Consider the following 26,117-nt stretch of genomic DNA (forward strand, 5'->3'; position numbering starts at 1 on the left):
GGGCCGGGGGACGCGAGCGGCGCGAGGCGGGAGCGACTGGAGAGCGGCCGAGGGGACCCGAGGGAACTCGTGCGTCGCCCCGGGACGGACGGCTCGGCTCCACGCCTGCGCTCTGGGGGCTCCTCCGGAGCGCCGTCCTCCCGGGGGTCGGGGGCCGCGCTGCGGGGCGGACGCGCGCCTGGTGGCGCCGTGGTGATGTGTGGTGATCGTGTCCCTTCGTGTCTGCGGGGGCTCCCGGGGCCCTCGCGTCCCCGGCAGGCGTGGGCTGGGCCGGCTGCGTGGGGTGCGACGCCTCCCCCGGCCTCGGGTCTTGGTCTGGTGGGCCTGCAGTTACGCTGGTCCTGAGGGACGAAGGCGAGGGAACCCGGCCTTGACTAGGAAGGCTTCCCGGAGGTAGTGGCGGCGCAGGTGAAGGGTGGAGGTAAGTGACAGTTAAGTAGGTGAAGGGGTGCGAGGTTGCGGGGGGGGGGGGCAGCATGGACAGGCCGGGTGGGAGGGTGGCGGCCACGTGTCCCCCACAGTTCGTGTGTGGCCGTCTTGACCCCCAGACTTCGAGTGTGACGCTGCTTAGAGGCAGGTCGTGCAGGCTCATCAAGTGAGAGGGGTCTTGGGTGGGCCCTGATCCACGTGACTGTGTCCTTGAGAACAGAGGCCTCCGAGACGGACCCGGCGCACCCGGAGAGCGCGGCGAGGTGAGGGCAGTGGCCTGAGGAGGAGCCGGCCTGCTGCCGCCCTGACAGACTGGCGTCCAGAATGGTGAGGAGATAAACTGCTGTCTTTAAGCCGCCCAGTTTATGGTGCGTTGTTTCGGCAGGGACAGGCACGAGTTCGGGGAGGGGGGCTAACCGGGATCCAGGAGCTGAAGGAAGCATCTTGTGGCCAGAGCGCAGGGACCCAGCGGGTGCGGGGTACTCTGGGGGGCAGACCACGCAGGGCCTTTACCGTGAAGCGGCGGGGGACACGGAAGGATTTGAGGTGGGAGAGTTTCACATTCAATGCCAGGTTCGCATTTTGAAAGACTGCTTTGGCTACTGAAGAACAGAGCAGATAGACGTGAGACCGCTCAGAAGGCCGCGGCGGAGGTCAGGTGGGACGTGGTAAACCCTTCAGCGGGGATGGTGGGGCCTCACTTGTCCCTCCTCTCCTCCAAGCACAGCTGAATACCCTGCGGGAGTTCAGCAGACAGTGGGCACGGGCTCGAGCTGGGAAGAAGACAGGCTGGCCGGGGACCCCAGCACCCGAGGAGTGGTCACGGGCTGGGTCCCCGGCGTGTCTTTCTCACTTGCAGGCTCCCGGCGTGGGTGCCCAAGGAGCAGCCAGAGCTGCAAGCAGGCTGCTGAGGGTGCTGCTCAGCTGCTTCTGGAATCCGTGGTCTCTGCCCAGCATCTGTCCTGTGTGGCCCGGTCCCTGCAGGGCCTTGCACTGGCAGGAGCCTTCCCTCCAGGGCATGTCCCTAGGTGACAGCCCGCAGAATCAGCAGTACACCTGAGTTGTTGGTGTGACTGCCCAGCACCCTCCTGACAGCCTCCCTCTCTCACGTCCAGGGCTGTCCCCAGTGTGCCCTTTCGATAAAACCCCTGAGAGGCTTACAGAGACCCCACTCCTTCTGGTCTGAACTGACCCATCCAGTGTTAGCCCAGGGACCCCAAAGCCCTCCCCTAGGGACCCTAGTTAAGCTGTGTGCCCTGGGCGTGTCGCTCCCTCTGCCTGCTCCCTGCTTGACCTCCTCCCTGACCTGTGAGTCAAGCTTTACTGTCCCGCTTCGTCTTAAGGCCTTTGTTGAACCGTCAGACACCCTGGCTCTACCTGACAGCTGTTACTTTGGCAAAGGCATAGCACAGGCAAAACGCTGCAAGAGAAGCCACCTCCCTCTGGCCATGGGACTGGGCTGGGGCTGGGGGTGATAGAGACCTAGCAGGCAGCCCTGCCCCGCCCCGCAGACTGCCCTCTGTGACAGCAGCGATGGCCCTGCAGCCCGCCTGGCCCTGCTACACAGCTGTGGTGCTGGTGGCGCTCCTGGACTCCTGCCTGCGGGAGCACAGAGCCCCGGGCCTGGCAGGTGCTGCCCTCCCCCCAGAGCAGTCGCAGGACACCGGGCAGCCTAGTGCCTTCCGATGCTGCAGGTGGTACCACCAAAGATGGAGCTGCAGCCAGGGCAGCACCAGGAGGGCGTTGCAAGGGCTGCGAAAATATAACTGTCTCTGGGACCACAGGCCACGACTCGGCTGGAATCTACACACTAACCCTAGCAGAGCGACTTCCTGCTGAAATATAAGATTTAAAAGAAATCAAGACTCTTCGAACTTAATAACCAGAATGTCTAGGATACACTAAAAAGTCTCCTGTTACGCTGGGAAAACTATCCTGTGAATGTGAAAGCAAATGAACTGACGTGAATGCCAAGATGAACAAGACTTGGGGTCATCTGATGAGGATTTTTAAAGCAGTCATAAAAATGCTTTTTAAAATTTGTATGAATTCTTTTGAGACAGATGAAAATAGAAGATCTTAACAAAAAAATAGAAGCATTAAAAAGAGCCAAGTGAGAAAGAAAAATACTAAATGATTATCACTTATATGTGAATCTTAAAAAAAAATCAAACTTATTTACAAAACTGAAACAGACTCACATACACAGAAAACAAACCTGTGGTTATGGGGGAGGGGAAGAGGGTGGGAAGGGATAAATGGGGAGTTTGTGATTTGCAGATACTAACGTATAGAAATAGATAAGTAAGTTTATACTGTACAGCACAGGGAACTATATTCAATATCTTGTAGTAACTTACAGTGAAAGAGGATGTAAAAATGAATATATGTATGTTTCTACGTGACTGAAGCATTGTGCTGCACACCAGAAATTGACACAACACTATAAACTATACTACAGTAGAAAAAAAGAACCAAGTGGAAATTACAGAATTGAAAAGTACAATGACCAAATTAACGTGTCCACTGCTGGGCACAGTGTGTCCGTCACTGGCCTAGTGACATAGTCCTGACATAGTGACAGGAAAGAATCAGGGAACTCGAAGGTAGAGCAATGAGATTTACACGATCTAAGCAAGAGAGGGACGGTAAGTGGACGAGCCTCGGATCTGCAGGACGGTGAGTGTTTCCACCAGAGTCTTAGAACAGGGAGAACGTGGGCTGAAAAAGTGTTTGAAGATGGATGAAAACTTCCCGAATTTGGTGAAAGACGAACCCACACATAAAAGGAGCAGAGGAAGTCCTAAGTGGTATAAGCCCTCTAGAAATTCACACGAAGACACATCATAATTTAACTTCTGAAAACTAAAGACAGAGAAAAACAAATGTAAAACAGCCCTAGAGCGGAACACTGGTGTGAAAGGTGGCAGATTTCTCGTCTGAAATCACAGTGGAAGGAAGTGTTGAAGGAAAAAAACTGTCCGCTGAATCTTCCATCCGGCGAAACGATCCTTCAGGGCTAAACGCGGACACTGACGTTCTTGGACAAAGGCAGGCCAAGAGAACTGTTGCTGGTAGACTTACTCTGGAGGATGGACCAAAGGAAGCTCCAAACACGAAGGACCTTGTCGCTGAAGGCTGGGCCTTCCGGAAGTTACGAACAAGGGGGAGGGTGAAATGGAAGTAAACGTGACCACCTTTCACCTCACGAGCTTCCTGGATCGCACCCGTTGGTTGAAGCGGAAGTTGTAACACTGATGTGCTCAGTGCACGTGGAGGAAGTATTTACAACAGTTGTGTTTGAAGAGCGAGAGGGGTGAAGGGCAGTTTCTACCCTGTGTTGGACGTGGTAAAATATCGAAGCCAGTAGGCTGATGATCACACGTGTGTGTGGGAGTGTCTAGAGCAGCTGCAAAGAAAAGTAAACAGTGATGTACTCAAGACATCAGGAAGTGGGAATCTAAAAGATCTGCACATTTCCCACAATAAAGGGAAGGGAGAGGGAATGAACAGAAGTAATAAAACAGCAGACTTAAGCCCCAGTGTGTCTGCAATTACTTTAAATGTAAATGTCCTACACACACCAGTTAGAAGACAGAGGTTGGCAGAGGGAATAAAAAGCCACAACCCAACCGCCTGTCGTCCACCGTGTGCTGAAACTCCCTCCACACACGGCGATGTGGGAAGACCGGAAGTGGAAGGGCAGGACGAGGTGTGTCCTGTAAACATTCATTTTTAGAGACAATAATCAATACCAGCCTGCTGAGGCTGCAGAGCAGGTGAAACTTCTAGGGGAAAAGGTCCACTGCGTAACAAAGGGGCCTGTCCACCAGGAAGACCCGCCACATTTGCAGACTTTGGTGACCCAGACAACAGGCCTTCACAGCACACACAGTGAAAGCTGGCAAAGCTGGAAGGGGGAGACCAACCCCCAATCACAGGTGAAGGCCTTGACCCTCACTCTCAAGGGTCACACTCTTGGACCTTCCACAAGGACGTAGGACAGTGGCGGTGGACACTCGCAGAACACCCCATGCAGCAAGGGCAGAATGCACGTTGCTCACAGGCGCCCAGGAAGAAGCCAGGGCAGGACGGATCCTGGGCCACAAAACAGCTCAGCGACCGTAAAACAAGTGCCGTCACACAGCGCGTGCTCTCAGACAAAAATGGAGTCGAACTAAAAATCAGGGACACAGAGCCAGCAGGAGGGTCTTCAGATGCGGACACTGATTTCTCTGGTCTACTTGGTAGAAGAATGGAAGGGACTGTTGGTGCGTGCGAGAGCTCGGGTGCGTCTCGGGCCCACGCTGAGCAAATGGAGACGTGAAAGGACGTGGTGCTCGGTTCCTCTTGTGTGACGTTCATGAGGCAGTGTAATTCCAGGGACGGGGGGCACACTCGTGGTCTCCAGGGGCTTGGGGTGGGGCTGGGGGTGACTTTCCAGGCACCTGTTGTAGTGACGGTTCTTGAGTGTCCTCACATTGGTGGTGGCTCCAGGAACACTGAGGGGCCCCCGCCCTCCTGTCCCCTTTCCCCAGACGCTCTTCCAGACTGAACAGAAATAAACAGGCAATAGAACAGAAGGACCAGTACGTGAAAGTAGGTGAAAGATGCCTGCAAAAGGAGAAGAGTGAGCAACACGAAACAGGACAGGAGGGCGGAGGAGAGGAAGGCGTGCGCGGTGGAGGCAGAAGCGCCGGTTAACAGACGTCCCGGGAAAGGGTGTTTAATGGGGGAGTGGGGACAGATTTTCCAGAGCTCAGATCGAAGGGCCCACCCAGGGCCAGAGAGGCACTCACGTTGGCTTGTTGTGAAACTGAATGTCAAAGACAGGAATTCGTGAGACTGTCAGAGAAAAAGAATAGGTTGCCTTCAAACGAACAAGAATCAAATTGGTATCAGGTATTTTTCGAGTCTGCAAATACCTTTATTATTGCTTTCAGTTGACTGAAAAAAAAGCTGATTTTTTTCCTTCCAACAACAAAATATACAGACAAATCTGAACACAGTAAAAAAGAATAATAAAGGTAGAACAGAAAGTAGCCAAACAGTGAAATGAACACACGACAGAGAATGCCATTAAAACCAAGAGTCTGTCGTTTTTAAAGGTGAATAAAATCGATGACTCCCTTGTCAAGACTGCAGGGGAAAAGCTCAGAGGCACAGATTCCAGCATGAGTATGAAAGGGGGCATCAGGGAGGGTTCTAGGCGCTTTTTAAAAGATGCTATAGTGATGCAAACCACTTCAGGCCAAATAGTTTATGAAGTAGAGGACGTTCTAGGAAAAGATAATTTACTAAAACTTCCACAAGATGAAGTAGAAAGTCAGGAGAGTCTACTAGCTATGGAAGAAGAATTTATCATTTAAAAGCTTCCCACAATAAAGGCTGTTAGCACAAACGGCATTCCCAGCAGACACTTAAGGACGCTTGCTTGGCAAGGCGGTAACTGCCGTCTGAAACGGGGGGCGGGGGTGTCTCCCCGCTCTTGTGAAGCCGGCACCGCAGCCGTGATCCCAGAAGGTGGCCAGGACATCCCAGAAAGGAACGCTGTGGAACAGCCTCTTGCGCTGAACCCAGGTGCGAGGTCCTAAACAAAACCGCAGATTAAATCTGCAAATGAGGCATTTTATGAAGGATGCTACGTTGTGACCAGACTGAGTTTATTCCAGGGGTGCAGGTTAGTTTTTTAACATTAAAGGTTCATATAATTGACCACATTTTGAAAAAAGGGGAAGACTCGTGATCATCTCGGTAGATGCAGATAAAGCATCTGATGAAATTCGACACCTGTTTATGATGAAAAAACTTAGGAAAAATTAGGAATAGGAGGGAAATTCTATAAGGCACGTCTCCAAATATTCCACAGCAAAAAAGCACATTAAGTGTGGCTGTTTCTAGAGCAGCCCGCTTTTCTCCCCACCTTTTCCCACTGAAGTTGAACCTGAGCTGGCCTGGAACTCGGCCGTTAGACAGGGTTGGAAATGGTGCTGAGCCGCGGCCATGCCTGGTGTCGAAGGTCTGGCGAGCACCTCACCTGTCTGGATGCTTATTGCAAAAAACAGAAACTAACACAGGTTTGGGAGCACGTGGAGGAATTGGGACCCTGGTGCATCGCTGGTGGGATGCAAAGTCCCGTGGCCATCGTGGAAATGGTGTGGTGGGTCCTCACGAGGTCTGCGGAGGGTCAGCACGTGGCCCAGCGGTTCTGCGTCCGAATGTGCTGCTGGAGGAAGGGAAAACGGGGCCCACGGGGTCTGCACACCCAGGCTTGGGGCAGTGGCCTCAGCACAGCTGAAGGTGGGGGCAGCCCGGGCTCCTCGAAGGGTGAGTGGATAGACTCCTGTGTACACGTGGGATATGTTTACACTCACGTATGTGTACGTGTGAGTGTGACTCAGCTGTAGACAGGAATGCGGTGCTGACACCTGCTACCAGCAGATGGACCTCAGAAAGGCTGTACAGAGTGGAAGACGCCAGACTGCAAAGGCCACACGTCTGGTTCCACTTCTGTGAGGCACGTGATGTGGCCTCAGCCACGGTGGCCTGGGGGCTGGGAGTTCGAGTTGCCAGAGGCTGTTCTGATGCAGGAGTGGTCGGAGCCCGATGGGCAGGTTTGGGGCCTGTGGCTGGGAGAGAAAGGGACAGAGAAAGCGGGCTCTCTCTCCTTTCCCAGCCCGCTCCCCCACCTCGCTGGGGAGGGTGCTCTTTCTCTACATCACGTTGGGGCTTTAGTTGTCTCATAGTCCTGGACACTTACAGTGACTGAGATGGCACCGGGTTTGTGTCTCAACGTGACCGCAGAGCTTTGAAATCTCTGTGTTTGAGCCCAGATGTGGTGGAGCTGTCCAAACGTGTCCGTAGGGTCAGAGAAGGAGCTTCCTCCACTGAATACATTGTAACTAGTCGGCAGAGGTAAGGAAACAGCGGGAGTCTCCTCCTGGCGTCCTCGTTCCGTGTCCCGCTTACGCATGCCTTTTAAACCAGCACAATAAACTGATTCCAGCGATGCACCTGGGTGGCTCGCTCACGTCTCACCCAGCCGGCGCTGGGGGCACGCGGCGCTCCGATGGGCCCGTCGTGGCTCAGGCACGTGCAGCTCCTCCTCACGGAGCTGGTGGCTGGCTCTTTCTCTCCAAACTGTTTTCTGCCTGGTACAAGGCCACCACTGTCACGTGCAACATCCCTGTAAACGTGTGGCTTTGGTTCTTTGTTCCGATCGCTCAGCGTTTGTTCCTTCAGCTGCCGGATTCACGTGTCTGGATGCTTTTATCCTTGTGACGTGTTTTCGGTTTGGCCTTGCTCAGTATTGCGTGCTTCCTCCCGCCCCAGTGCCCCAGCCACTAAGACACAGCAGGCTTGCCGGGTGGATGTGAACAGTCCCTGTCTCAGGCTGGAGGCTGGACGTCCAAGATCAAGGCAGGAGTCCTGCCTGAGGAGGACCCGCATCCTGGCTTGTGGATGGCGCCTCCTTGCAGTGTCCTCACGTGGGGAAGGGGCCAGGGGCTCTCTGGGTCCCTCCTAAAAGGGCACCAATCCCGTCCCGGGGGCCCCACCCTCATGACCTCATTGCCCCAGAGCCCCGTCTCCTGACACCTTCACGCTGGGGGTTAGGATTTAAGGTGCAAATCTGGGGGACGCAAATACGCAGCCTGTTCCTGGAGCTATCTCCTGACACTGGGCACCAGCGCAGGCGTGAGGTGGGCCTGTCTCCCTCGAGCCCTGAGCAGCAGTTACCAGTCTCTGCAGACGATGCACTGCAAGCTCGGGGACTTCCACTCACCAGTTATCAGAGTGTGGGTCAGGAGTCCAGGCGTGTCCACTGGGCGGTGGCCTCCAGGCCAGGGCTGGGGCCTCCTCTGCGAGCCTCCTCTGGGGTCCTCTGCCTGGGGGCTGCCCACCACTCCCACAAAACCCCACCGGGAAGCGACGCTTAAGTCAGATTTATCGACTTGTGTGGCAAAATCTGTGTGAGCGCTCACATCCAGGCCTAAAAGCTGCAGAGTAGAGGGCGCTGCTGCTGTGCCTCCTCTGTCTCTCGGGGACCGACGTTTCCTCGTCCCAGCTCCCACTCTCCCTCCCCCTGGGTCTCTGTCTTCCATCCCCCGGGGAGGAATTAGCTGACTTCCCGAGGAGTGGGCATGGCTGGAGGAACAGTGATTAGTGCACTGCAAGCTCGGCTCCCAGCCCCCTGTCCCCCAGATCCTCATCTGTACGCTGGGGCTGAGAGTTAATTCACCTTGATTGAGGTTCGGTGGCCCCTCCAGGTAGGGTTCCTGGCTCAGAGTCCTCCCAGAGTGAGTCCTCCCTGAGTATCCAGCACTTACCCTCTGGCCCCTCTGCAGGTGGCCCCAGCCCCGCGCTCACACCGGGGGTCGGCCTGCAAGGCCAGGAGGTGGACGGCCAGCAGATGTTGGTCTGTCTCCTTGCCCTGCAGGGTGGACAACAGAGACACTGCCTGTGCCTGCCTGGGGCTCCCCGCAAAGCAAACAGCCTCTGCAGGTCACGCAGGAGCACTTGGGACAGGGCTGCAGTGTGCAGGGAGCCCCGGGCGGGGCGGCACCTGCAGAGGCCCAGCCTCATCGGCAGGTGAGGGAGCCCCAGGGAGGGTTCCCCACGGAAGTCACGTCCAGGCTGTCTTTGCAGGTGAGCTGGTGTTGGCAGAGCCAGGAATTTGGGGCGGGCGATGGTTGGAAAATAATGTGGCTTTGAAGTTGTTTTTTTCAAGACTTGATCACTCGGGCTTCAGGGGAGTAGTAGCGTGGGGATGGGCCCCCTCCCTGTGGTGGGGGGGCACGCAGACCAGCGCGACTTGCTGGGACTTTCGAATGATGTGATCATCTTCCTAGGAAGATGTGGCTGTTTGGACACCTTGTGAGACCAGATTTGTCTCTGTCCAGTGGGGTGGTGACCTCAGCCTAGCTGTGCCCCACCCGTGGTCCACACGGTTTCTGACCCTGCCCCGGGAGGGATGTCCCTGCGACCACCACAGATCATTTTTGGGGGCTGTCTGGAGGGACGGGGGGTCATGTACTTCAGGGTGGGTCCACATGGATACTTCTCAGTCACAGAAACCACGGCGTAGCCAACACGGACATTTCCTAGTTCACACAGCTGGGAGGCCCAGGGGGCAGAGCTGAGCAATAGCCAAAGGTTTCAATTGCTTGTGGGTTGAAGTTTCGATTCTGTTGAGACTGGACTTCAGTTCCCCAAAGTGACTCTTTCAGTGACTGGGGCAGGTGCCAGTGTACCTGAGGTGTGGGCGAGGCCAGGCACACGTTGAGGGAGAGGGATGGGGAGCAGAAAGGGGCTCTGAGTGTGACCACCTGCGTGCGTCTGTGACTTTCCCTTCAGCTGCCAGGAGGGAGCTGGCCCGCATCAGCCCTGCTGGGGAGCTTGCCTGGCAAGGCTGCCCCCACGGTGGTGTGCCTGTGTGGGTGTGGGAGCAGGGACAGGTGAGCCTGGACAGCAGAGCAGAGGCCTTCCCCTTCAAGGCCTGGGTCCCTCCCCCTCTCCTGGGATTCAGACCACTAGGGAAGGGGTGGGGACCCCCAGCTGCCTGAGATGCAGTTTCCTCCTCCACCCGGCAGGATGAAGGCAACAGCGAATGAGGGCTTCCCTTTGCTGCAGGCCCGGCCTTGTGGGTTAGGACATCACCAAGGGCCTCTGCTGGCCTCAGTGACCTCCTGGATGCCCATGGGTGGTGGCAAGAATTTAGGATGACCCTGCGACTTCCCCCGGGGCATCTGGGTGAAGCTGGTGCCCTTAAACCAAGAAAAGGAAATCAGCTAACCTCTCCCGAGGGTGGCCTGGGCCCGCCTACCACCCCTGCAGGCCCTGAGCTGAAGACAGACCCTGGAGGACAGGCTGGTGCCTTGCACGTGTGTACATGGGACATCCCAGGTGTGGAGGGGGCTGGCCATCACCCTGAAGCCCCACAGGCTGCAACCAACGGGGGTGGGGGGACAATCGCAGGGTCCCCAGTGGAGGGAGTTTGGGGGTGGCAGTGGTGTCCTGACCAAGCTACACAGGGATCTGTGTGTCCAATGTGAGGCCTGTCAGCCCCAAAGCCCAGGGTGGAGGATTGGTGGGTGGGGAAAGGGTGGGGGGCAGTCAGGAGCAGGGGAGGGGGAGGGGAACAGGGGTACGCAGCGGGTGAGGGGAGTCTGGGGGGAGGGGGACAGGTGGGTCCTGGGGAGACCAGAGGGGAGCCCGGGTGTCGGGGCGGGGAGGGGGCGGGGGGCGCCGGTGGGCGGGGGCGGCGCGGGGCGGGCGGAGGGCGGCGCCGCTGCAGTGCGGGGACCCGCTTGCTCGCCGTCCCGCGTCTCTGCGTCCCTGCGCACCGCCTCCGATCTCCGGCACCGCGCATCCAGGTACGCGGGGCTGGGCTGGGGTGGGGTCTGCGGCGGCCCCCTCCGCATGCCTGTCCGGGGCTGGGTCTGCACCGGGAGGCCTCGGGGAATGTGGGCCCTTGGGGAGCCCCTGGCCCCTCGGCTGGACCCTAGCCCGAGGCGCCGCCGTGGTGCGGGGCGCGGAGGCCGGGGACGCGGAGGCCAGGGCTGGGGTCCCCGCGGCCGCGTGCGCCGCCGGGCGGGCCGGGTTCCGCGCCGGTTCCGGGCTGTGATTGCGACCTGGCCGGAGCGCGGGCGGGGAACGCGGGCCTGCCTTTGTCCCCGGGCTTGTCCTCCTGGGGCCCCTCAGCCGCGCTCCGTTTGTTTTCCTGCCTCCCTTTTCCTGCGGAGCTTGCAAAGGCACCCCAACCCCATCTCCCATGGTGTTCGGCTGGGGTGGGAGGTACAGCCCCCCCCCACTGTTCTCCTGAAAGAGGGTATGGATGCAAGTGAGGCCGCACAACCGCCTGCTGGACCCTCAGGAGCCCCCCCGCCCTGCACTGCTGCTTCTCAACAGCGTGCAAAACCTGCCTGGTCCACCCCCGTCCGCGGGGGGTCTGTTAGCTGTTAGGCATCGCGGTGGTTGTATTAACAGGTCATCTCGCTGACAAGTGCAGGGTAAAACGCCCGGGCCATGTGAGCACATCGCGTCAGTCCTTGGATCAGCCCGCACGGGTAAACCTTAGGATGCGTGTAGGACAGGTGTTCACCGAACCACGAGCCTGATCCCTGTTCTCCTCCCCAGGTGCAGTCCCGCTGACCATGGCCTCGCCGTCGCCTTACCCGCTGGAGGAGGACGAGGCTCTGCGAGGCTGCGAGCTCTACGTCCAGAAGCACAGCGTCCAGCAGGTGCTCAGGGACTGCATCGTGCACCTCTGCGTCTCCAAGCCCGACCGCCCCATGAGGTTCCTCCGGGAACACTTCGAGAAGCTGGAGAAGGTCAGTGCAGGGCACCCGCCAACCCTTTCCGCCACCGTCCTCACGGGGCCTGGAGTGCCTGTGGGAGTGTCCTTCCAAAGCGGTTTGCCGGAGCTGGGGGCTCTGTCCTCCCAGCCACAGAACCCCTTCTCCTCCCAGGTGGTCCAGGGCCTTCAGGGGGCTGGTGGAAGGCGGTGCAGATGTTTGGGAAAGGCTGACTGTGATTAGAACCTGTGGGGCTCACAGATGGTTTTCAGCTCGGGACGGAAGTGGCACTGGGTCTCGTAGATGTCCTCGGCACTGGGGCAAAACAGCTCTGGCAGAGTGTGATGTGGGATGTCTGGGGTCAGCTTGCACATCGTCTACGTCTCTGGGACTCAGCAGAGGCTGGCCTGCCCCGCAAACGTGTGTGTGCACGGGTTGGGGGTGGGACACATGCCTGATCTGCCCCTCTCTACTGAGGAGGGGGTCCCCGAGCTCACTCCTCCCGAATGACACCTGTCACCCCCTTGCTGGCTCATCGTGGGAAGCAAGCGGATGGTCCAGGAAGCGGCAGGTTGGGACAGGAGCCCCTGTCAGCCTGCCCTGCTGCCCCTCCCTCCCTTGGGCTCTCGGCCCAGAACACTCTCTGGGGTCACCTGAGGTTCCTCCTCCTGGCCCTCGTATCACAGCATAACTGTCCCTGTCTGTCTGCCATGGGGACTGAATGGGAGCCCCGGGGCCGGGTCTGTGTTTAAGCACCTCTCAGCCCGTGCCCCGCCTCCCAGCAGTGTCTTACTTCTGACGGGAACTCTTGTGGACACATAGCCCAACCCGAAGGAATGGATTTATTTCTTCCCTTCAAAACAATCCATGAAAAACATTTTATAGCAATACGTGCCTTTAAAGAAAATCTGAGAAGTTCAGGAGTGGAAAGAAGAGGTAAACGTTGTCTGTGGTCCCTCCCCCCTGTGTGGACGTGGGCTCTGTGGCCCCTTCCCTGTGTGGTCGTGGGATCCGCAGCCCCTCCCCTGTGTGGACGTGGGCTCTGCGGCCCCCCTGCTCTGTGGACGTGGGCCTTGCAGCACCCCGGCTGTGTGGACGTGGGGTCTGTGGCCCCTCCCCTGTGTGGACGTGGGCTCTGCGGCCCCCCTGCTCTGTGGACATGGGATCTGTGGCCCCCCCCGCTGTGTGGATGTGGGATCTGTGGCCCCTCCCCTGTGTGGACGTGGGATCTGCGCCCCCCCCCGCTGTGTGGACGTGGGCTCTGTGGCCCCTTCCCTGTGTGGTCGTGGGATCCGCAGCCCCTCCCCTGTGTGGACGTGGGCTCTGCGGCCCCCCTGCTCTGTGGACGTGGGCCTTGCAGCACCCCCGCTGTGTGGACGTGGGGTCTGTGGCCCCTCCCCTGTATGGACGTGGGATCTGCGGCCCCCCCCGCTGTGTGGACGTGGGCTCTGCGGCCCCCCTGCTCTGTGGACGTGGGATCTGCGGCCCCCCCGCTGTGTGGATGTGGGATCTGTGGCCCCTCCCCTGTATGGACGTGGGATCTGCGGCCCCCCCCGCTGTGTGGACGTGGGCTCTGTGGCCCCTTCCCTGTGTGGTCGTGGGATCCGCAGCCCCTCCCCTGTGTGGACGTGGGCTCTGCGGCCCCCCTGCTCTGTGGACGTGGGCCCTGCAGCACCCCCGCTGTGTGGACGTGGGATCTGTGGTCCCTCCACCGTGTGGATTTCGAGCATAGCTGTAGCCATGTCACAGACATGCGTACTTACTGTCTATTCTTCACTCACTTGTGTTAAGAAGATACAGCCATGTTTTCTCCACATTTCCCTCACGATTAGATGATTGAGTTATTTTCAGCTTTTTTTTTAACGTTAAAAATAATGCCACACGAACGTTTCTGTACTGAGATTTTTTCCATGTGTAGTATTGTTGGTTTAGTGCAGCTTTTCGGAAATGGACTGACGGGGGCTCCCCAGAGCGGAGCATCAGTTCCCAGCCCCTCCAGCAGGGACTGGGGCTGCTAGTGACCCACCTGAGCCCACTTTGGCTGTTTTAATTTTAAAAGCTGTTTTTGAATAGGTGGACCTGGCCATGTGGCCTTAATCCGTGTCTCTCTGGTTACTTTTGAGGTCCCCGTGAGGAGAGGAGCGCCAGTCCCCAGTCCCACACCGAGGCCGGGGGCGGGGGATGGGATCGTTCCCTCACGTTTGAAGAGGGGATGTCGTGCATCCTTACTTAACCTGGTTTGTTCACCAGTGACCCCAGCCTGGTGCCCTGTCTTTCAGGGGGTGACCTATTGGCAGGACCGAGACAGGGAGCTCCTTAGAGGCCAGAGGCGGGGTCCCGGCCAGACCTGAGCTGAGGCCACAGGGTGAGACTAGAGCAGACGGTCTCATCTAGGGGTCTCTTGCCCCCAGGGGACGTGTGCAGTGGCTGCAGACACTTTGGGTTGTTACGCTTGGCAGGGGCAGGGTGCTACTGTCACTGGGGAGCGGAGATGGGGAGAGAGGAGCTGGGGGCTGCTGGCTTTGGTGGGGCTGTTCCAGGTCTTGCTGGTGGACTGGAGGTAGGGGGAGGAGAGAGGTGTGGGGCATGACTCCTGGCGTTTGGTCTGAAGGGGGTGCCACCTGCCAAGAAGGGGACAGTAGGAAGAGAACGGTTGGATCGGAAAAGGTCAAAGTGATGCTTTGGACATGCTTGAGCTGTCAGAGAGGCTGTGGGACTGGAGCTTGGGGGAGAGGCGGGGACAAGGGTGGAGGTGTAGGGAGGTGGACTGGTCATACTTGCCTGGAGAAGCCTTGGTGACCTGCCTCTGACAGGTGAGGGCTGATGTCTGGAGGAGGTGGGGTGACTCGTCTGCAGACGACCAGGAAGCCTAGGTTCCAGTCTTGGTTCTAAACCGAGCATTTTCTTTTACTTAACTGTAAGGGGGTGGCATGAATCCTTATTTTCTCGGTGACGGTCACTGCGCTGCCACCAGAGTGTGCTTGGGCGGCTGTGACAAAGCACCCACGTTGGGGGCTTAACTGTCAAAGTCGCCTCTCGCGCAGCCTGGGGGCTGAGGTGTGAGACCCAGGTGCCGCCGGGCGGGCTCCCCCCAGAGGACTTCCGGGGTCTTCCCAGGCCTGGCCCCTCGATGCTGGGGCTCTGTCTGTCCTCGGGCTCCCTGGCTGGTGGACACGTCTCCCCACCTCTGCCTCCTTCACGTGGCCTCTCTCTCTTTTTATATAAAAGGGACAGTCCTGTGGGCTTTGGGTCCACCCTGATGTCCTCGCTTTAACTAATGACCTCTGTGAGACCCCGTCCCCAAATACGGTCACATTCTGAGGTCTGAGAGTAGGACCGCAGAGATCTATTTGTGGACACAGCTCAGCCCCAGCAGCTGCCGTGGGCATGGGCGGGGCGGTGGGAGGAAAGAGCCAGTCACACAGAGCGCACGGGAGCAGGTCCGCTTTGTCCGACGGGCGCCGGCCGTGTCCAGCCCGAGCAGAGGGTGTGAGGGCCGGGCGCCCCTGCCCCCGATGCCGACCCAGCGGCGTCCAGGCGCGAGACCGGTTGAGTTCGTGTCTTTTTCCTGTCCTGATACCTACTGGCTTTGGGGTGATTCTGTGGATGCTCTGAAGTCGTACGCGTGCATTTACACGTGGCTGCTTTTACTGGGGAGGCTGTTCCCCGTGTTTGCAGTGGATCTGACATCCCCAAAATGTAAGGTGCCTTGAAGAGCCCTGATGCCCGTTCACTTCCCGCTGCCTCTGCTGGAAGCCTGGGGTGCTCAGCTTTCCCCACTTGCGTCGGGAGTGGGGAGCAGGCTTCCGAGGCCTCCATCCGGCCCGGGTGCGACGCGGTGCCTGGCGCCCAGGCGAGTGAGCCGGGGTTGGGGAGGTGGAGCTCTCCAGGCGGAGACTTTGGGGGGTGAGATAGTCCTCACCCGCCGGCAGAACACAGACTCTGAGCTTCTCCCGGATCCGGGCTTCAGGAGGCCGGGCAACGACAAGGCATCGATCCTTCCAGCAGTGAGCTGTGGACGGTGTCGGGGATGCGCCTTTACAGAGTGCACTGGTTACACCGCACCTGCCGGCCAGCACTGCGTTCTTCTGAGGACTTCCCTGCTCAGCGGGGCGCACTGACACACGGGCCTGGACAGTTGTAGCCTACGTGCATTTTTTGTTTGATTTTTTTCTTAGTAGCGTCTGTGTGTGTGTGTGTGTGTGTGTGTGTGTGTGTGGTCAAATGTACATGACAAGATTTACCATTTGGACCACTTTCAGCGTGTGTTTCAGGGGCTTCAGGGCACCATGGTGCCTGCATCCTTCTTAGCCGCAGTTTCCTGGCATCTGGTGGCCTTACAGTGCTGCACGCGTGGATGGGTCACGGTTGTTACTTTCCTCCCCTTGTTTCCTGTTCGGTAGCTTTCAGTTTTTTATCCCTTCGTAAAACACCTTTATGCCAAAGACATGAAAGAAAAAAATGAGTGTGTAAGCAGATGTGTCAGGAGAGGGCTCGGGGGCGCTGTCTGCGTAGCTTTACAGCTCCCAGTCTTGCTGCCGGTTCGCTCTCGAAGGACCCAGTGAGCTTGCAGCCCCCCTAGCGTGAGGCCACTGCCCTGTCGAAGACCCGCGGGGACAGGGGTTCTGGGCTGATTTCGGGCTTGCTCCGTCGAGCTGTCCGGGCCACCCCTGCGTCTCACCGCTGTGTCCCTGCAGTTTGCTGGGGTCAGGCGGTGTGAGTCTGACAGCTTCGCCGCTTTTCAGAGTTGTCTCTGTTTCCTGGTTCTCTCCAGGTGTGTCTTACAGTGATGTGGGTCGTACTGACCAAAAGGTCCTCCTGGGGTCTTGACTGGGATTACACTGAATGTATAAATCAGTCTGGGGTGAAGAGACATCTTAATAATATTGAATCTTCCAAACCACAAGCACAGAACTTCTCTGCGTTTATTTAAGCCTTTAATTTCTTTCATGAGTGAAGGAAAAACTTGTGTTGCTTTCAGTATACAGACCCTTCACATATTTTGTTCGGTTTACTCCTAGTTCACTTCTTACTCTATTTTAATGGTACTTTAAAAAAAATAGGCTTTACTTTTTAGAGCAGTTTGGGGTTTACGGGCACACGTCAGAGATGCTGCAGGTTTGGTTCCAGACCACCCCAGTAAAGCGAGGACTGCGGTACAGAGAACCGTGCAAATTTTTGGTTTCCCGGTGCAGATAAAAGTTATGTTTTCTCTATACTGTAGTCTGTTAAGTGTTCAGTAGCATTATGTCTAAGAAAACAAAATACAGACCTAAATTAAAAATACTTCAGTGCTGTGAAATAAGCCAGAAAAAGAAAAATGCCGTATGAGATCACTCATATGTGGAATCTGAAAAAAAAAGGTAAAAGAGGCACTATGAACTCATCTACAAGACAGAAACAGACCCACAGACACAGCAAACAATCTTATGGTCACCGGGAAGAAGAGGGTGGGAAGGGATAAATTTGGGAGTTTGAGATTTGCAAATGTTCACCACTATATATGAAAATAGATAAAAACAAATTTCTTCTGTAGAGCACAGGGAACTATATTCAATATCCCGTAATCAATGAAAAAGAATATGAATACGAATATACGCATGACTGAAACACGTGCTGTACCCCAGAAATGAGCACATTGTAACTGACTGTACTTCAGTTAAAAAACATCGTGCTGAAAAACGATCCCCACCGTCGGAGCCTTCAGCGAGCTGCAGTCCTTTTGCAGCAGTAGCACAAAGATCACTGACCACAGATCCCCATAACTGTAATGGAAAATCTGAAGTATCGTGAGAATTACGAAAACGTGACAGAGGCACGAAGTGAGCAGATGCTGTTGGAAAAACGGCGCCGATCGACTTGCTTGGTCTGGTGTGGGCAGTGTCTGGATTCTGGCCGTTCCCATGGGTGTGTGGCGGCCTCTCGGGGTTTTAGTCTGCGTTTCCCTGGTGGCGCACCACGGGCAGTTCCTGTCCTGGGCTTGTTTGCCACCGGAGTGTCTTCTGCGGTGAGGTGTGTGTCCTGATCCTTTGTCTGTTTTCCACGTGGAGTGTTTGGTTTCTTATGCTGGGTTTTAAGAGCCTTTTGTATATTATCAGATGTGTGTTTTGCAAATATTTTCTCCCCGTCTGTGGCGGGTCTTTTCATTCACTTAATGCACTGTTTTTTAAATGTTAAAATTCGATCGTTCATTGCTCGACTATAAAACTATAATTGACTTTTATGTATTAACTTTGCAAAACACACATCTGATAAAGGACTTGTATGAAAAATGTACAAAAAGCTGTTAAAACTACAGCTTCACTGAGTCACTTACTAGAAGAGTTTTACAGATTCTGTGGGATTTTCTACGCGTTCAGCTGCGTCGGGGAGTTTGGCGTCTTCCTCTCCGTCTGCACGTGCATCTGGCGTGGTGCTGAGCAGGGCGACTGGGAAAAGGCCTCCTCGTCCTGTTCTGGTCTTGGGGGAGCGTTCGTCTCTTCATTAAGTCGCAGGTGTGGGTTCGCGTGGATTCCTCCATGGTGTTAAGGAAGTTTCCTTCTGTTTCTAATTTACTGAGTTTTTTCTCTCTTTTTAAGTCATGACTGAATGCTGAATTTTGTCAGATGCTCTTTGATTACGTTTTGAGGTTTGAGCTGACCTTGCCTTCCTGGGAAGAGCCCCGTCAGGTTGTATTAGGGTGTCCTTCTGCAGTGAAAGCAGAACACACCTGCTTGTGTCTTAGAAGCGCTGGAAAGGTTTATAACTGTCGTCAGTAACAGAAAATACATTGGAAAAAGAGATTCACTGCCCACAGGGCTGCTTCAGACGCGCAGGTTCCCTTTTCCTTCCATTTTTTGTGCATCACACTTCTCGTACACTTGGGTTTTTAAAATTTTTAAATTTAAAGGATTTTATAATTTTCAAGAAATTTTAAATTAAAATTTATTTTTATTTTGAATTTATAAAAAATTTTATTTTTGTTTTTTAGTTATTTATTTATTCTTTTAATTGATGTAACATATACTAGTGAGTTAAGTGTGAGCTCACTTTTGTGTCCCGCCCCCTAAACACCGCGGACATGGCCGCAGGGATAACGCTTCTGCAGACGAGGGGCGGAACCAGGGCGGCATCCCTGCAGCGGCTGCTGGCGGTCACCCTGCTCCCCCAGGGGCCCAGCAGGGGTCTGCTTGCTGAGGCTTAGCTGCATTTGTCCGTCCGTCCGTCCGTCCGTCCAGGCCACGACTCCGTGAGAGGAATCTCAGACTCAGAGGGCCACTGTCCATCCGTCTGATGAAGCTTCTCCACAAAACGAGAGCTGAGCACAGGGCGTTCCTTAAAGAAGGTTTAGGAGGAAGGTGCAGCTTCGTGGTGGAGCACGCGCTCAGCACGCATGAGGCCCCGGGTTCAACCCCCAACCTAGTTACCTGCCCTGCAAAACAAGGCAGAAATAAGTAGAGCAGGTTTAAAGCTTTCAGACACGACCGAGTATTACAAAGAAAGGTCGATTCCACAAAATTTTAGGAAATCAAGAAAATACAGAGAAGAATAAAGAAACCCAATGTCCCCTCGTGAGGCCTCTCCAGACGGCGGCCTCTGGCACCCGGGTTCCCTGGGAGGTGCTTTTCTGTGCTTGTCGCTGGTCTCCCTCTCCCTCCCCCACGTGTGCTAAAGTGTGTAAGCTACTGTCGATAACTTTTGAAACAATAAGCTACTTTTCAGAGAAGTTTTAGGTCTACAGAAAACTGAGCAGAAAGTACAGAGGTTTCCCGTGTCCACCCCCACCCCCGTCTGTCCCGTTACGGCCGTCTTGTGTTAATCAGTGTGGCTCACGGGGACAGCTGGTGACCAGCATCGGTGCGTCACTGTTGTCCAGGGTCTGCAGCTCACCTGAGGGCTCAGTCTGGGCGTGGCACAACCTGGGGTCTGGACCAGTGCGGGACCTGTGCCCACCACTGCAGCGTCACCTGAGTAGTTTCGCTGCCCCAAGGACGCCCCGTGCTCCGCCTCGTCCCCCACCCCAGCCCCGGCCACCACTGCTGTCTTCACTGTCTCCCTAGTCTTGCCTTTTCCAGGCGGTCGTAGAGTTGGGGTCACCGTGTGTGGCCTGTTCAGGCTGGCTGCTTTCACTCAGCCGTGTACGCGTGCGCGGCTCCGCTGCGTCTTTTCACGACTTGATGGCTCGTTTCCTTTCACTGCCAAATGGCCCCGTGGTCTGGAAGGACCACGGTTTGTTTAGCCGTCACCTCCTGAAGGACACCTTGGTTGCTTCCGGGTTTTGGCAATTGTGAGTAAAGCTGCTGTAAGTAAACACTTGTGTGCAGGTTTTTGTGTGGACATGAGCTTTCAAGTCTTGGATAAATACCGGGGTGTAATCACTGGACTGCACGTTAAGAGTCTGTTTAGGTTTGTGTGGAAGCACCACACCGGCTCCCAGAGTGGCTGCACTGGGTCGCATCCCCGCCGCGACGGACAAGAGCCCCCGCAGCCCCGCGGCCCCGCGGCGTCGGTGTCGTCAGCGCCCACACGTGCGCCGCCCTGCCAGCTGTGTGGTGGCGTCTCACTTGTTCCATTGTGTTTCCCTGACGGCGTGTCCTGGGCTTCTTTGCCACCTGTGTGTCTCCCTTGGTGAGCTGTCTGTCCAGGCCGTTTGCCTGTTTTCCACTTGGGGTGTTTGTTTTCTTGTTGCTGGTTTTTAAGAGCTTTTTGTACATTTTCATGCAAGTCCTGCACCAGCTGTGTGTTTTGCAAATTTTTCTCTCAGTCTGTGACTTGTCTCTTCATTCTCTTAACTATTATATATAATTTTGAATCCTGCTCTTTGGAGTTTTAAAGCAAACTTTGTGTGCTTACTAAATCTGCTAAAAGCAGATGTAACGGCGCAAAGCATTCTACCGTATAGATGGCTCTAAATGGATTTGAACAATTTCTCACTGTGGCCGGTCCGACCGCTCTAGTACAGGGATCTTTCTGACGCCTCTCCCTGTCTCCTTAGGATGTATTTTAAGAAGTAGAATTACGAGGCTCAGAAGTACCCATGGATGAATGATGCCAGTTCTCCAAAAACGTTTCATTCATTCACTGAACCTCGGTGTTTACGGAATAGCTGCTGTGCGCCGGGCGCTGTTCCAGGTGCTGACGGCGCGGTGCTGAGCGGGGAGGCACAGGGTTTTGCGGCTGTGCCATCCGGCACGTGTGGTGGCGGGGCTGTGACTGTAGAGGATGTGGCGTCTGCCCTCGTGGCGTTACTGAGCTCAGTTTCCTTCTTTGGTCCCTGTCCCTTCAGGGCAGGACCAGTCGACCTGGGAGATCCTGGAAGGCATGTGTAAATCGGACTTCTAGAGTCAAGTACACAGTGGGACGTGCTATTTCAAGGGATCCCAGGATGAGTTTGAATCTTTTTCTCACTCAGAAACCGAATTCTTTGACTACAACTCAGCTGAGTTACGAATTATTAGTAGAGAGAGCCAGGGAGGAAGAGAGAGGCCAGCTTCTGTGTGGCTCATCAGGTAAAGGAGGCTGTCGTAGTAAAAGTTATGAAACCCTCAGGGCTGAGTGACAATGAAAGCTTCCATACCTAAGCAGGTGGGACGCAGCAGGTCGGGGCCTGGAGGGACACTTACAGCTTCATGCGGAGACGAGACTAGAGGTTAGTGAGCTGTGTGTCTCAGTTTCCTAGGTGCCACGGCGAGTCATCAAAACATCGGGCAGCTTGAAACAGCTATTGCCTCACAGTTCTGCAAACCAGAAGCCCGAGATCAAGGCTCTGGTGGGGGCAGTAGCTTCCGGGGGCCCCGACGGCGGATCTACCCCAGGCCCCTGTCCAGCTTCCGGGGCCCTTCTTATAAGGACGCCTGTCGTGGGATCAGGGCCACCCTCATTGTAGGTGACCTCAGCCTCACCTGATTACGTCTGCGAAGAGCCTGTTTCCAAACGAAGCCACACTCTGAGGTTCCGGGTGGACCTGAGTTTTGGGGGGCCCTTTGCAGCCCACTGCAGTGTGCGGCCTGAGCATCAGCAATAGAGGAATAAAGCAAGACAGAAAGAAGGAAGAATAATGGGGTAAAAGCAGACGTTAATGAAGCAGAAGTCAAGATAATGGCAGACTGTCTGAAGAGATGGATGAAGCAGACAGGCATCTGCGGGGGCAGCCATGTCAGGAAGAGACACGCAAACTGTGATTTGCCTCAGGTGGGGGGTGGGGAGTGGGGAGGAGGGTGGAGGGGGCGAACTACAGCTGCCCACGTCCCCCGGTTCAGCTCTTCTCATCTGCGTGGACGCAGAAGGCGCCTCCTCCAGGAAGCCCTCCGCGACTCCTCCCCGAGGTTGGTCTAGAGCCTCGCTGCTGGCGCAGCCCTGTACCTGGTCCTTTAGTCGTCTTGCTGTGGCTCTCACCGTCTGCTTCCCTGTTCAAGATCTCACAGTAACCTCCTTCGTGACACAACTGTTTCTTTTTCTTTGTTGCATTTTTGGTATGAGGCCTGGTATATAGAAGGTGCTCAGTGAATGATCTCACCCTGCCTCTGACTGGCTGGGTGCCCTGTGGGCACGTCCTTCACCCTCTCTGGGCCTCGGCTTCCCCGCCTCACCGGTGGGGTGACTCCCTCGTCTGCCTTCCTCTCTGCAGCCCGGGGCGGGGGTGCTTGGGGCTCCTGCGGGCCTGGCAACGTCGGCCCCTCCCCTGGTCCTGGGTCCTCGGGTACCTCGGCTCCCCTTGGACTGAGGTTTCACAGCGGGCGGGGAGCAGCGCTCAGGGTGTGCGGGAGAGGCCTGCAGGGAGGGGACGCCTGCCCACATCCGGCCACCGCCCTCAGGGGCGGCCTCTCCCGCTCGGTGTGTGAGGCCCTCGTGAGGAATCTAGTGGCTCGATGAGCTGCCCCCAGAAATCCCCATGAGGGACAGAACGGGGGTGTCCTCACCCCCGGGACGGAGTGGGAGCAGGGCAGGACCTCCACTCTCCCAGGGTCCCAGACGCTGGGGGGCCAGCTCAGTTCCAGAAAGCCTCCCTGGACTCGGCCCCCTGAATGTCATCTGCGATGCTGAAGGAGGAAAAATGTGGTCGGAAGGTGACCACGACCATCATCACTGCCCTGGGGGCTCTCGGCCCTGAGGGCAGGGCAGGGACCGTCCCCGGAGCTGCGTGACGCGATTTGGGGCAGATGCTGGCTGCGAAGCTTTCTGGAAAGGCCATTCCCACACTCTTGTTATGAAGATTCCTTGGCCTGGCTTGCCTGTTCTGACCCCGAGCCCTTGACCGCCCCACAGCCCGGACAATTCATCAGCGTGGAAACAGGAGACAGGAAGGGGAGGCTCCGAGAATGAGAGATTTTCCTGGAATCTCTGGGGTGGGGGGAAGGGACGGTGTCCAGAAATATCGGTCTGGATGGTCCAGGCAGAGCCCGGGGGTTGTCCTCCTGCTGTGCCCGGGGGCCCTGGCTCCCGGCCCCCATGTCCTCTCAACACCCCTCCAGTGGCCTCCGTGTTTCCCTCCTCACTTGACCCTTTGCTGCCACAGATGGAAAGTCCTCTCCGTGCTGGGACAGGGGGTGCTCTCCGGTGCTGGAGAAGCAGGCCTGGACCACGGCTTCCTTGAAGAGAAGTGGCTTCTGGTGGCCGCATGGCGAGCCTGGGGTCCTGACCGCACCGTGGACCCCAGCCAGCCTCTGTCTGTAGAACCAGCCTCTGCCGGGAGTGGCCCCGGAAGGTTGTCGTGTTTCCCAGGGCCCTGGGGCCGGGCACTGCGAGGCCGCATCCTGGCCGCACACTGGTGTCACCACGGCTGCTGCCGCTGCTTTGTTTGGTCACAATTCCTCGAGCTGCTGGCTCTCCCGAGGCCTGGCCTGCCGGCCTGCCATCCTGCCGTCCTGCCGGCCTGCCGTCCTGTGGGAAACCCTCTGCAACCCCACCCTCGCCTCCAGTCCCGTACCACAGGTGACTGAGACGGACGCCGGGAACCCTGGCTCTGGAGGGGTCGTCCCTGCCCCTCAACCACCTCCGTGGGGCTCTCTGTGTCCTGGTCCCCGGACGTCGGCCTCGCGCTCTCACCTGTGGCTGCGCGGCTGAGTGCTGGTGTGTGGTCGTGACAGTTCACAGACACGAGGACCGTCTTCCTGTCTTGACTACATCATTCATGTCTCTGTCCTCCGTCCACTCTTACTTCAGCCAGTGCTGGTGGCACCGCCTCTTGCAATGAGGGGAGGGGGTCACTGTCAGGTGGGCCATGCTCCCCGGCAGCTGGTCATTTTGAAGCAACGAGACGTGAGCTCCAGCTGGTGTGAACAAAATGCTTTGGAGGCGTACAGAGGAAGGGGAGGTGATAGGAAGGCTTGTTGCTGGAGGTTTCATTGAAGTGGGCCTTGAAGCATATGTAGGAGTTCACCAGGGATGCCGTCTAGGGGATGGGCAGTAAGGGGAGGAGAGCCCCTTACTGCTTTCCGGTCTTTCCCTCGGCGAGAAAGCAGGTCCCCTGGGCGAGGTGCTGTTTTCCGCTCCTGGGGCGCAGACCGTGGAATTGCCTGAGAATCGAGCCCTTCCTGTTGGAGCCCAGGTCTCCTCAGGGTGAAGGAGGCAGAGGACATCATTTCTGGGGTTTGTCATTTATTTAGGTGGTTTTAGTGGTATTTCTGTCTACACAGCAGTAAACAAATGTTTCATTTTTATCACGACATGACTGTTCCTTCCAGCATGTTTGTGTTGCACCAACGTAGGACCAAGAAGGAAGCTGAAGGCGTTCCGCCCCAGCCCTCTCCTCAGCGCTTGTAAAGATGGTTCCTTTCAACTTTGTTCTCGCGGGCATGTCTCACCCCCTCCACCTCCTCCTTTCCTAACTGTGTTTAAACTCTAGATGTAACGTCAAGTAAAACAAGAAGGAAAATGTCTGTATTCTGGGTTACTCCGATTTTCAAAGTAAAAAAGTGAAAATAAAAAGGTATTCATTCATTCATCTAATGAATCAGATCTGTTAACTGCTGTGTTACTAACTCCTTAGTTTGTAATTTCTTTGACTATTAGCTGTGTTCTTTGAGCCTCTGCTTTGTCAGACCTTAGCCTGTCTCACTGGTCAGCTTGCTTCTGCAGAATTCTGCCTCCCTCGTGCTGGCTGAACTTTTCATTTTGCATCGTCTGTATTGATAACATTTATACCTTTGCAGAAAAGCACCACTTTGTCTTTTACACGTTGTCTATAGGTTCATAATAAGATCTGAATATTAATAATCAGGTATATTTGAAAGACGCCTTTGCTGCACCTGCAGACACGGATAGTTGAGTGAGTGTGAAGGAGCAGGCTGACTGTGAGTCTCCCCTGGAACGCGGGACGCTGGGCTCCGGGCCCTCTGGTGTCTGGGTTTCTGGGGGGATGGCTGAGCTGTTCTGATTCCCAGGCCCTGGTGGGAGACGGGAGCAGCTGCAGAGCCGCAAACAGAGTGTCAGCTTGCCAGCGGCCTGACCCGCTCACCCCACCAGGACGCACGCTGCTTCTAACGTCGTGCAGAATCGGCATGTACATGTGTCCAGCTTTTGATGAGGGTCTTACCGCTGATCTGTTTCCTGAAAGGTTAGAAATCCTCTTACGAGGAAAGAGCAAGCGTCAACAGTGGTGCTGAGAAGACGCCAGGCAGCGAACGCGCGTAGAACGAACGCGGGCGTGAACGGCTGGCTTTGGGGAGGTGGTGGATCCCTGCCTTTTTCCTGCAGGTTTTCTGTGGGAGATTCCCCACCCCCGTCTGAACTGCCAGGTCCCCTCGGGGGCCTCTGTAAATGTCTTCTTCAGGAAGGACGAGCCCTCTGGGGGTGGGAGTTGCCCCCAGAGGTCTCCTGCACGGTAGCTTGAATTAGGTGGCTTCACGGTTCTGTGAGGGCTCGCAGGGTGCCTGGGAGGCTTGAAACACTGGGGGGAGCTGCCTGGAGGGGCCGGACGGCGGCTCGAGGGGGTGGGGCAGCGCCTGGAGGGCCGGGGGCAGGAGTCCTGGGAAGAGCACGGGGGACCGGGATGCACATCCTCACTGCCTGCTTCTCCTGGGAGACTCCTGGGTCAACACCAGGTTGGGGGAGGAGACTGCGGGGTTCGGGCTGTGTTCGGGGAAGGGGGCCCTTGGTGGATGAGGGGGAGGGGGGCCCGGTGCTGAGCGTGTGGGGACACAGGTGAGGGTCTGCCTGCTGAGTGACCCAGCTCCTCCCTGTGCGCTCCCTGAGGTCACCCACTGGTCATGAGAGCGCTCTGGGGACCCAGGGGTCGGGCGTGGCGGACCTGCTGTCACTGCAGGCCCCTTTGCACTTTTTGGATTCCCACCCTCTGTGTGTAGACGGTTTCTAAAAAGCTGTGATGACCAGAGAGGGAAGAACAGGAGAGGTTTGCTTCCCTGGTACCCACCCACATCCGTGAGCAGAGCGGGTGTCTCCTGCCCCGGTGGGGGT

At 56.4% G+C, this 26,117-nt stretch overlaps 1 protein-coding gene across 4 annotated transcripts in view; it reads left to right on the forward strand.

Annotated features, from left to right (window-relative positions):
- Positions 1–26,117, forward strand: part of PRKAR1B (protein kinase cAMP-dependent type I regulatory subunit beta) — a 92,800-nt gene that overhangs the window by 761 nt on the left and 65,922 nt on the right. For 2 of the 4 annotated variants that reach the window (XM_072943506.1, XM_072943509.1), the window contains exons 1-3: positions 11–421; positions 650–756; positions 11,566–11,759. In XM_072943506.1, coding sequence (XP_072799607.1) covers positions 11,583–11,759 — 177 coding nt within the window. In that variant the 5' untranslated portion in view covers positions 11–421; positions 650–756; positions 11,566–11,582. Of the gene's footprint in view, positions 1–10; positions 422–649; positions 757–11,565; positions 11,760–26,117 lie in introns of those variants that run through there. The other 2 variants (XM_072943507.1, XM_072943508.1) reach the window with 2 other exon arrangements.

The sequence above is a fragment of the Vicugna pacos genome, chromosome 18 (assembly GCF_048564905.1).
Source record: "Vicugna pacos chromosome 18, VicPac4, whole genome shotgun sequence".
NCBI lineage: Eukaryota > Metazoa > Chordata > Mammalia > Artiodactyla > Camelidae > Vicugna > Vicugna pacos.